Source organism: Nerophis ophidion, linkage group LG08, assembly GCF_033978795.1.
Source record: "Nerophis ophidion isolate RoL-2023_Sa linkage group LG08, RoL_Noph_v1.0, whole genome shotgun sequence".
Lineage (NCBI taxonomy): Eukaryota > Metazoa > Chordata > Actinopteri > Syngnathiformes > Syngnathidae > Nerophis > Nerophis ophidion.
The window spans coordinates 4,902,443-4,915,252 of NC_084618.1; the positions used below are offsets into that span (position 1 = coordinate 4,902,443).

General features: G+C 43.2%; 1 protein-coding gene across 1 annotated transcript in view; it reads left to right on the forward strand.

Moving 5' to 3' along the window:
- LOC133557141 (neurexin-1a-like) overlaps positions 1-12,810 on the forward strand; it is a 174,141-nt gene that overhangs the window by 132,793 nt on the left and 28,538 nt on the right. The window contains exon 7 of the mRNA XM_061907385.1: positions 7,404-7,565. Within this exon, the coding sequence (XP_061763369.1) occupies positions 7,404-7,565 (162 nt within the window). The remainder of the gene's footprint in view (positions 1-7,403; positions 7,566-12,810) is intronic.

Consider the following 12,810-nt stretch of genomic DNA (forward strand, 5'->3'; position numbering starts at 1 on the left):
CGACACATAAAAAAACATTGTGAACTACAATGAATGACGTTGCGGGCCACTTTAAATGGTCATGGCGGACCACGTTGATTGACGTGGCGGGCGATATATAATAATGTGGTGGGCCATATTAACAAATGTGGTGGATCTCATTGAATGACATAGCAGGTCACATTGACTAATGTGACAGGCCACTTAAAATGATGATTGATGTTTTGGGCCACATTGAATGAGACGCAGGCCACGTTAAGTAAGGTGGTGGGCCACGTATAACGTGGCGGGTCATGTTGAATAACATGGTGGACCGCATTGAATGACGTAGCAGGCCAAATATAATGAAACATTGAAATAACGTGGCAGGCCACCTTAAAATAATGTGGCGGGCCTTGAGATTGAGTTTGACACATGTGCTCTAAACTGAAGCTGCATGTTTCTCCATCATGCCAGTGACTCACATTGCTACTCTTCTTTTCTGCATGCTGAATGAAACACGTTGCCTGCTTGTGTGTTTATGTATGTTTGTGTGTGTGTGTGTGTGTGTGTGTGTACAATGGGCCATTTAACACCTGTGTGTGTGTGTGTGTGCACACTAATTAATGTGTGTATTTGTCAGGGTGTGTCATCTCATTCGGACCTGCTGAGCTAACAAACTCCCCCCCTCCCCCACTCCGATGGCAACCCCACTAACAACATCACAGCTACTAACAACATCATTGCAGTTACTAACATCCTCCACCTCCACCTTGCTAACCCAACACCACCACTAACAAGAAAATGGCAGGAAGACGCCTGTGGAGACTTCACTAGCGCCTTAAGCCTGACATGCTATCAGAATACTAACAACTGCCGGTTCCAGCCCAGAAGAGGCTCTGAGAGAAGCTGAATGGGGGCTGCTTTAGTGTTGGTTTAGGCAGGCCGTTAAAGCAAAAGTTGTATTGCAGTAAATCACATTCTGTGGCTGAGGACAAACAGCTTTAATGCAAAGGTTGAGTCAGCGCTTTGTGCAGCAGAAGAGGCTAGCTAGTCCTTCACCAAAGTGCACCCTCGCACGTAACAGCTTGTATTTACTGTGTCTGTTCAGCAGGCTTTGAACTGCACACTGTTTAGCAGGCATTGAACTGCACACTGTTTAGCAGGCATTGAACTGCACACTGTTTAGCAGGCATTGAACTGCACACTGTTCAGCAGGCATTGAACTGCACACTGTTTAGCAGGCATTGAACTGCACACTGTTTAGCAGGCATTGAACTGCACACTGTTTAGCAGGCATTGAACTGCACACTGTTTAGCAGGCATTGAACTGCACACTGTTTAGCAGGCATTGAACTGCACACTGTTCAGCAGGCATTGAACTGCACACTGTTTAGCAGGCATTGAACTGCACACTGTTTAGCAGGCATTGAACTGCACACTGTTTAGCAGGCATTGAACTGCACACTGTTTAGCAGGCATTGAACTGCACACTGTTTAGCAGGCATTGAACTGCACACTGTTTAGCAGGCATTGAACTGCACACTGTTTAGCAGGCATTGAACTGCACACTGTTTAGCAGGCTTTGAACTGCACACTGTTTAGCAGGCTTTGAACTGCACACTGTTTAGCAGGCATTGAACTGCACACTGTTTAGCAGGCTTTTTGAGCGCTGAAGGGTGTTACTTTTAGATGTTTGGTGACGTCTTGGAATCCTGTTGGGTTTAAAAACCCGGATGCTGACCACAGCATGTTAGCCAGATTGCTGCGTCACACTTCCTAACCCTTGGAGAGGTTGGTGCACGTCCCAGGTACTCTAGTCCAGTCCTCAAGGGGCTTAACCCCATCTCTGTGGGGAAATGCACAAGGCCCCACGGTCTCATTTGGACTCCCAATTAATCACCCCACTTTTGACACCATTTGTTACACCACCTATAATAATCCCACTTCTGACACCATTTGGTAAACCCCCATTAATAATCCCACTTCTGACACTATTTGGTAAACCCCCATTAATAATCCCACTTCCGACACTATTTGGTACAACCCCCAATAACAATCCCACTTCTGATACCATTTGGTAAACCCCCATTAATAATCCCACTTTTGACACCATTTGGTACACCCCCAATAACAATCCCACTTCTGACACCATTTGGTAAACCCCCATTAATAATCCCACTTCTGACACCATTTGGTAAACCCCCATTAATAATCCACTTTTGACACCATTTGGTACACCCCCAATAACAACCCCACTCCTGACACCATTTGGTAAACCCCCATTAATAATCCCTCTTTTGACACCATTTGGTAAACCCCCAATAACAATCCCACTTCTGATACCATTTGGTAAACCCCCATTAATAATCCCACTTTTGACACCATTTGGTACACCCCCAATAACAATCCCACTTCTGACACCATTTGGTAAACCCCCATTAATAATCCCACTTCTGACACCATTTGGTAAACCCCCATTAATAATCCCACTTCTGACACCATTTGGTAAACCCCCATTAATAATCCCACTTCCGACACTATTTGGTACAACCCCCAATAACAATCCCACTTCTGATACCATTTGGTAAACCCCCATTAATAATCCCACTTTTGACACCATTTGGTACACCCCCAATAACAATCCCACTTCTGACACCATTTGGTAAACCCCCATTAATAATCCCACTTCTGACACCATTTGGTAAACCCCCATTAATAATCCACTTTTGACACCATTTGGTACACCCCCAATAACAACCCCACTCCTGACACCATTTGGTAAACCCCCATTAATAATCCCTCTTTTGACACCATTTGGTACACCCCCAATAACAATCCCACTTCTGACACTATTTGGTACAACCCCCAATAACAATCCCACTTCTGACACCATTTTGTACACTCCCAATAACAAGCCCACTTCTGACACCATTTGGCACACCCCCAATAACAATCCCATTTCTGACACCATTTGGTAAACCCCCATTAATAAGCCCACTTCTGACACCATTTGGTAAACCCTAATTAATAATCCCACTTCTGACACTATTTGGTACAACCCCCAATAACAATCCCACTTCTGACACAATTTGGTAAACCCCCATTAATAATCCCACTTCTGACACTATTTGGTACAACCCCCAATAACAATCCCACTTCTGACACTATTTGGTACAACCCCCAATCACAATCCCACTTCTGACACCATTTTGTACACTCCCAATAACAAGCCCACTTCTGACACCATTTGGTAAACCCCCATTAATAATCCCACTTCTGACACTATTTGGTACAACCCCCAATAACAATCCCACTTCTGACACCATTTGGTAAACCCCCATTAATAATCCCACTTCTAACACTATTTGGTACAACCCCCAATAACAATCCCACTTCTGACACCATTTGGTAAACCCCCATTAATAATCCCACTTCTGACATCATTTGGTACACCACCTATAATAATCCCACTTCCGACACAATTTGGTACACCCCCAATAACAATCCCACTTTTGACACCATTTGGTACACCCCCAATAACAATCCCATGTCTGACACCATTTGGTAAACCCCCATTAACAATCCCATTTCTGACACCATTTGGTAAACCCCCATTAATAATCCCACTTTTGACACCATTTGGTACACCCCCAATAACAATCCCACTTCTGACACCATTTGGTAAACCCCCATTAATAATCCCACTTCTGACACTATTTGTTACAACCCCCAATAACAATCCCACTTCTGACACCATTTTGTACACTCCCAATAACAATCCCACTTCTGACACCATTTGGTAAACCCCCATTAATAATCCCTCTTCTGACACTATTTGGTACAACCCCCAATAACAATCCCATTTATGACACCATTTGGCACACCCCCAATAACAATCCCACTTATGACACCATTTGGAACACCCCCAATAACAATCCCACTTCTGACACCATTTGGTACACCCCCATTAATAATCCCACTTCCGACACAATTTGGTACACCCCCAATAATTAAAGTTAAAGTACCAATGATTGTCACACACACACACTAGGTGTGGCGAAATTATTCTCTGCATTTGACCCATCACCCCTGGAAGGTGAGGCGAGCAGTGGGCAGCAGCGTTGCCGCGCCCGGAAATCATTTTTGGTGATTTATCCCCCAATTCCAACCCTTGATGCTGAGTACCAATAAAAGGGAGGTAATGAGTCCCATTTTTATAGTCTTTGATATGACTCAGCCGGGGTGTGAACTCACAACCTACCGATCTCAGGGCGGACACTCTAACACCTAGGCCACTGATCCCACTTCTGACACCATTTGGTACAACCCCCAATAATAATCCCACTTCTGACACCATTTGGTACACCCCCAATAACAATCCCACTTCTGACACCATTTGGTACACCCCCCAATAACAATCCCACTTCTGACACCATTTGGTACACCCCCAATAACAATCCCACTTCTGACCCCATTTGGTACACCCCCCAATAACAATCCCACTTCTGACACCATCTGGTACATCCCTGCTAGCAATCCCACTTCTGACACCGTTTGGTACATCCCCCCTAATAATCTCACTCCTGACACAATTTGCTACATCCATGCTAACAATCCCACTTCTGACACCATTTAGCATGACACCAACCTACTCAGTGGCCTAGTGGTTAGAGTGTCTGCCCTGAGATCGGTAGGTTGTGAGTTCAAACCCCGGCTGAGTCATACCAAAGTCTATAAAAATGGGTCCCATTACCTCCCTGCTTGGCACTCAGCATCAAGGGTTGGAATTGGGGGTTAAATCACCAAAAATGATTCTCAGGCGTGGCCACTGCTCCCCTCACCTCCCAGGGAGTGATCAAGGGTGATGGGTCAAATGCAGAGAATAATTTCCCCACACTTAGTGTGTGTGTGACAATCATTGGTATTTTAACTTTAACTTTTGTACTCCCCTGCTAACAATCTCGCTTCTGACACTATTTAGTACATCCCTGCTAACAATCCCACTTCTGACACCATTTGGTACTTCCATGCTAACAATCTCACTTCTGACACAATTTGGTACATACCTGCTCACAATCCAATTTCTGACACCATCTTGTACATCCCTGCTGACAATCCAATTTCTGACACTGTTTGGTACATCTCTGCTAGCAATCCCACTTCTGAGACTATCTGGTACATCCATGCCAACAGTCCCACTTCTAACACAATTTGCTACATCCCTGTAAACAATTCCCCTCCTGACACAATGTGGAACATCCCTACCAACAATCCCATTCCTGACACAATTTGGAACATCCATGTCAACAATCCCATTTCTGACACCATTTGGACAATCCCTGCCAACTCCCCCCTTCTGACATCATTTAGGACAGTGGTCCCCAACCTTTTTGTAGCTGCAGACCGGTCAACACTAAGGGGTGATTTTTTAATTTTTTTTGTTTTGTTTTTTTTTTGTCATGAAAAGGGGAGGTTTTTTTTGGGTTGGTGCGCTAATTGTAAGTGTACCTTGTGTTTTTTTATGTTGATTTAATAAAAAAATAATAATAATTAATCAAAAATTCTTCTGGGGCCCGGTACTAATCGAGTACCGGGTGGTTGGGGACCACTTGCTAAAAATCCCCTCTCTGACACCTTTTGAAACATCCCTACCAACAATCCCATTTTTGACACGATTTGGAACATCACTGCCAACAATCCCATGTTGGACACAATTTGAAACATCCCTGCCAACAATCCCCCTTCTGACACCATTTAGGACATCCCTGCCAACAATCCCCCTTCTGACACCATTTAGGACATCCCTGCCAACAAGCCCCCTTCCCACACCATTTAGGACATCCCTGCCAACAATCCCATTTCTGACACCATTTGGAACATCCCTGCCAACTCCCCTTTCTGACATCATTTAGGACATCCCTGCTACAAATCCCATGTCTGACACCTTTTGAAACATCCTTACCAACAATCCCATTTTTGACACGATTTGGAACATCACTGCCAACAATCCCCCTTCTGACACCATTTACAACATCACTGCCAACAATCCCATGTTGGACACAATTTAGAACGTCACTGCCAACAATCCCATGTTGGACACAATTTAGAACGTCACTGCCAACAATCCCCCTTCCGACACCATTTAGGACATCCCTGCCAACAATCCCATTTCTGACACCATTTGGAACATACCTGCCAACTCCCTTTTCTGACATCATTTATGACATCCCTGCTACAAATCCCATGTCTGACACCTTTTGAAACATCCCTGCCAACAATCCCATTTCTGACACCATTTGGAACGTCACTGCCAACGATCCCCCTTCCCGCACCATTTGGCACATCCCTGCCAACAATCCCCTTCTGACACCATTTGGAACATACCTGCCAACTCCCTTTTCTGACATCATTTAGGACATCCCTGCTACAAATCCCATGTCTGACACCTTTTGAAACATCCCTACCAACAATCCCAATTTTGACACAATTTAGAACATCACTGTCAACAATTCCCCTTCTGACACCATTTAGGACATCCCTGCCAACAATCCCCCTTCCCACACCATTTAGGACATCCCTGCCAACAATCCCATTTCTGACACCATTTAGGACATCCCTGCCAACTCCCCCCTTCTGACACCATTTAGGACATACCTGCCAACAATCCAACTTCTGACACCATTTACAACATCCCTGCCAACAATCCCCCTTCCCACACCATTTAGGACATCCCTGCCAACAATCCCATTTCTGACACCATTTAGGACATCCCAGCCAACTCCCCCCTTCTGACACCATTTAGGACATACCTCCCAACAATCCAACTTCTGACACCATTTACAACATCCCTGCCAACAATCCCCCTTCTGACACCATTTACAACATCCCTGCCAACAATCCAACTTCTGACACCATTTACAACATCCCTGCCAACAATCCAACTTCCGACACCATGTACGACATCCCTGCCAACAATCCAACTTCTGACACCATTTGGTACACCTGTGCCAACAATCCCCCTTCTGACACCATTTGGGACAACCCTGCCAACGATGCCATTTCTGACACCATTTGGGACCATATCCCGCTTCTGATATCCAATGGTCACAGCAGTATCCATAACGTCAGATTTGAACCCTGGTCTTCTGGGTGGAGAACCCTGTGCAGTGAGCACAATGCTAGCAAGACTGCGAACACAGACATAGTGACGACGCACTCCAACACAGGTCTATTTACAGATACCACCACACTTACCAACAATGCCATCACATACACTTTGACTTCCCTAAACCAATCAGGCCTTCTCACCACCAGACTGCATCCCACACATTGGTTGCCAGAGTAACGGGGGCTAATTTGGCTGGTCTGCACCTAGCTAGCGCCTTAGCGCCGCCTTTGGTGTGAGTATATAGCGTGTCCTTTCCCTGTGCTTTGTTGTGTAGGTGACCATATCTGTGGACGGCATCCTGACCACCACGGGCTACACCCAAGAGGACTACACCATGCTGGGCTCTGACGACTTCTTCTACGTGGGAGGGAGCCCCAGCACGGCCGACCTGCCCGGGTCCCCAGTCAGCAACAACTTCATGGGCTGTTTAAAAGAGGTGGGCGGGGCTTACAAAGATATAAGCGGACCAAAAATATGCTAGAAAATGTTTTTCCATTTTCCTTTTTTCCACTTTAAAACCGCGTCACACAAGTACTTTGAGAATAACTTCACTGCTGCCCAGAACTGCAGCAATCTGTTGTAACGATGTCTGTGCTCCAATAACTTGGAGTCCGCCCATTTTTATTCTTGTTCTTGCATTCAAATTCCACACAGTAGTGCTTGCCTAGGTATTTGCCATCCATCCATCCATTTTTCTACCGCTTTCTTTCTTGGTCGGATAGGAACTAAATAAGAAAACACAGGAAAAACCCAAAAATAGTCAAAATAGGGCACAGCTTGGTGTAACAGTAGTATATTTCAGTACTTTACACATTTTAGCATGCTAGTTTATCTAATTCAGCAGTTATATACTTCTGTGTATATTTGCTATTGTTAGCATGTTAGCCTAGCACTGTCATCCTGCTATCTTTTTAAGCTAATTTCACTCGCGTTTTTTTGTTACTTCACGCCATCTGCCGAGAAGGCAGTGTGCAGGTTAAAAGATTCAAAAATAAAGGAACGACGAGAACAGCTGGAAAGTGCTCTGAGACTATGTAAAACTAAACAAGATAGACAAAATAACCAACGGAATGCTGGAAAACAACAAAAACTTACGCGCAAGATTTGTGTAGCAGGAGACGCGTCTACAAAGAGTACATCCGTATAGAACAATCAAAAGTCCCGACCAAGAAAGAAAGCATCCGTACAACTTAAATAGTCTTGGTTACAAACAGAAAACAGGTGTGGGGACTAGCGCTTAAAGGCTGGCCTGAAGCTGCTGCAGGAAATCGAGAAAACAGGAAGTAAAAACTACAAAACAAGAGCGTAGGACAGGAACTTAAAAAGTAAACACATTAAAAACCCAAACATACTCAATATATGGCACAGCTTGGTGTAACAGTAGTATATTTCAGTACTTTACACATGTTAGCATGCTGGATTGTTTAACTAATTCAGCAGTTATATACTTCTGTGTATATTTGCTATTGTTAGCATGTTAGCCTAGCACTGTCATCCTGCTGTCTTTTTAAGCTAATTTCACTCGCGTTTTTTTGTTACTTCACGCCATCTGCCGAGAAGGCAGTGTGCAGGTTAAAATATTCAAAAATAAAGGAACGACGAGAACAGCTGGAAAGTGCTCTGAGACTATGTAAAACTAGAACAATATAGACAAAATAACCAACGGAATGCTGGAAAACAGCAAAAACTTACGCGCAAGATTTGTGTAGAAGAAGACGCGTCCACAAGGAGTACATCCGTATATAACAATCAAAAGTCCCGACCAAGAAAGAAAGCATCCGTACAACTTAAATAGTCTTGGTTACAAACAGAAAACAGGTGTGGGGACTAGCGCTTAAAGGCTGGCCTAAAGCTGCTGCAAGATTCGAGAAAACAGGAAGTAAAATTTACAAAACAAGAGCGCAGGACAGGAACTTAAAAAGTAAACACATTAAAAACACAAAAATAGTCAAAATAGGGCACAGCTTGGTGTAACAGTAGTATATTTCAGTACTTTACACATTTTAGCATGCTAGTTTATCTAATTCAGCAGTTATATACTTCTGTGTATATTTGCTATTGTTAGCATGTTGGCCTAGCACTGTCATCCTGCTATCTTTTTAAGCTAATTTCACTCGCGTTTTTTTGTTACTTCACGCCATCTGCCGAGAAGGCAGTGTGCAGGTTAAAAGATTCAAAAATAAAGGAACGACGAGAACAGCTGGAAAGTGCTCTGAGACTATGTAAAAGTAGAACAAGATAGACAAAATAACCAACGGAATGCTGGAAAACAGCAAAAACTTACGCGCAAGATTTGTGTAGCAGGAGACGCGTCTACAAGGAGTACATTCGTATATAACAATCAAAAGTCCCGACCAAGAAAGAAAGCATCCGTACAACTTAAATAGTCTTGGTTACAAACAGAAAACAGGTGTGGGGACTAGCGCTTAAAGGCTGGCCTAAAGCTGCTGCAGGAAATCGAGAAAACAGGAAGTAAAAACTACAAAACAAGAGCGCAGGACAGGAACTTAAAAAGTAAACACATTAAAAACCCAAACATACTCAAAATATGGCACAGCTTGGTGTAACAGTAGTATATTTCAGTACTTTACACATGTTAGCATGCTGGATTGTTTAATTAATTCAGCAGTTATATACTACTGTGTATATTTGCTATTGTTAGCATGTTAGCCTAGCACTGTCATCCTGCTATCTTTTTTAGCTAATTTCACTCGCGTTTTTTTGTTACTTCACGCCATCTGGCCAGCGTGCTAACTCTTAGCGTTTTAGTTCGGCTTCGACCCTACCAAAAGGGGCCCGCGCATCGTTTGATTTGTCAGTTTGTGGCCCTCGGCGGACAAAGTTTGGGCACCCTTTTTCTAAATCATCCCAACAATTTTACAAACGTTGCCTTATTTGCATGCCTTTTGTTTTTTGCTAACTTTGTAGGTAATGACCTTAGTCAGCTCAGCTAGCATTTTAAACACATTTTTCAGGTACACGCTGTCTATGCTATTTTGAGTATATTAGTGTTTTCCTGCGTTTAGTGTTTTAGTTCCTGTCCCGTGCTCTTTCGTTCTTGGTCCAGACTTTCTGTAACGCTCGGAGAATGCAGAACGCCGAGAAGGCAGTGTGCAGGTTAAAAGATTCAAAAATAAAGGAACGACGAGAACAGCTGGAAAGTGCTCTGAGACTATGTGAAACTAAAACAAGATAGACAAAATAACCAACGGAATGCTGGAAAACAGCAAAAACTTACGCGCAAGATTTGTGTAGCAGGAGACTCGTCCACAAGGAGTACATCCGTATATAACAATCAAAAGTCCCGACCAAGAAAGAAAGCATCCGTACAACTTAAATAGTCTTGGTTACAAACAGAAAACGTGTGGGGACTAGCGCTTAAAGGCTGGCCTAAAACTGCTGCAGGAAATCGAGAAAACAGGAAGTAAAAACTACAAAACAAGAGCGCAGGACAGGAACTTAAAAAGTAAACACATTAAAAACCCAAACATACTCAAAATATGGCACAGCTTGGTGTAACAGTAGTATATTTCAGTACTTTACACATTTTAGCATGCTGGATTGTTTAACTAATTCAGCAGTTGTATACTTCTGTGTATATTTGCTATTGTTAGCATGTTAGCCTAGCACTGTCATCCTGCTGTCTTTTTAAGCTAATTTCACTCGCGTTTTTTTGTTACTTCACGCCATCTGGCCAGCGTGCTAACTCTTAGCGTTTTAGTTCGTCTTTGACCCTACCAAAAGGGGCCCGCGCATCGTTTGATTTGTCAGTTTGTGGCCCTCGGCGGACAAAGTTTGGGCACCCTTTTTCTAAATCATCCCAACAATTTTACAAACGTTGCCTTATTTGCATGCCTTTTGTTTTTTGCTAACTTTGTAGGTAATGACCTTAGTCAGCTCAGCTAGCATTTTAAACACATTTTTCAGGTACACGCTGTCTATGCTATTTTGAGTATATTAGTGTTTTCCTGCGTTTAGTGTTTTAGTTCCTGTCCTGTGCTCTTTCTTTCTCGGTCCAGACTTTCTGTAACGCTCGGAGAATGCAGAACGCCGAGAAGGCAGTGTGCAGGTTAAAAGATTCAAAAATAAAGGAACGACGAGAACAGCTGGAAAGTGCTCTGAGACTATGTAAAACTAAACAAGATAGACAAAATAACCAACGGAATGCTGGAAAACAGCAAAAACGTACGCGCAAGATTTGTGTAGAAGGAGACGCGTCCACAAGGAGTACATCCGTACATAACAATCAAAAGTCCCGACCAAGAAAGAAAGCATCCGTACAACTTAAATAGTCTTGGTTACAAACAGAAAACAGGTGTGGGGACTAGCGCTTAAAGGCTAGCCTAAAGCTGCTGCAGGAAATCGAGAAAACAGGAAGTAAAAACTACAAAACAAGAGCGTAGGACAGGAACTTAAAAAGTAAACACATTAAAAACCCAAACATAGTCAAAATATGGCACAGCTTGGTGTAACAGTAGTATATTTCAGTACTTTACACATGTTAGCATGCTGGATTGTTTAACTAATTCAGCAGTTATATACTTCTGTGTATATTTGCTATTGTTAGCATGTTAGCCTAGCACTGTCATCCTGCTGTCTTTTTAAGCTAATTTCACTCGCGTTTTTTTGTTACTTCACGCCATCTGGCCAGCGTGCTAACTCTTAGCGTTTTAGTTCGTCTTTGACCCTACCAAAAGGGGCCCGCGCATCGTTTGATTTGTCAGTTTGTGGCCCTCGGCGGACAAAGTTTGGGCACCCTTTTTCTAAATCATCCCAACAATTTTACAAACGTTGCCTTATTTGCATGCCTTTTGTTTTTTGCTAACTTTGTAGGTAATGACCTTAGTCAGCTCAGCTAGCATTTTAAACACATTTTTCAGGTACACGCTGTCTATGCTATTTTGAGTATATTAGTGTTTTCCTGCGTTTAGTGTTTTAGTTCCTGTCCTGTGCTCTTTCTTTCTCGGTCCAGACTTTCTGTAACGCTCGGAGAATGCAGAACGCCGAGAAGGCAGTGTGCAGGTTAAAAGATTCAAAAATAAAGGAACGACGAGAACAGCTGGAAAGTGCTCTGAGACTATGTAAAACTAAACAAGATAGACAAAATAACCAACGGAATGCTGGAAAACAGCAAAAACGTACGCGCAAGATTTGTGTAGAAGGAGACGCGTCCACAAGGAGTACATCCGTACATAACAATCAAAAGTCCCGACCAAGAAAGAAAGCATCCGTACAACTTAAATAGTCTTGGTTACAAACAGAAAACAGGTGTGGGGACTAGCGCTTAAAGGCTAGCCTAAAGCTGCTGCAGGAAATCGAGAAAACAGGAAGTAAAAACTACAAAACAAGAGCGTAGGACAGGAACTTAAAAAGTAAACACATTAAAAACCCAAACATAGTCAAAATATGGCACAGCTTGGTGTAACAGTAGTATATTTCAGTACTTTACACATGTTAGCATGCTGGATTGTTTAACTAATTCAGCAGTTATATACTTCTGTGTATATTTGCTATTGTTAGCATGTTAGCCTAGCACTGTCATCCTGCTATCTTTTTAAGCTAATTTCACTCGCGTTTTTTTGTTACTTCACGCCAAGAGCACCAACCATCCCCCCCGTGCGTCGGTTGAGGTGGGCGGGGGTGTATAATATAGCCAGGAAGAATCATGATTGCATGGGATT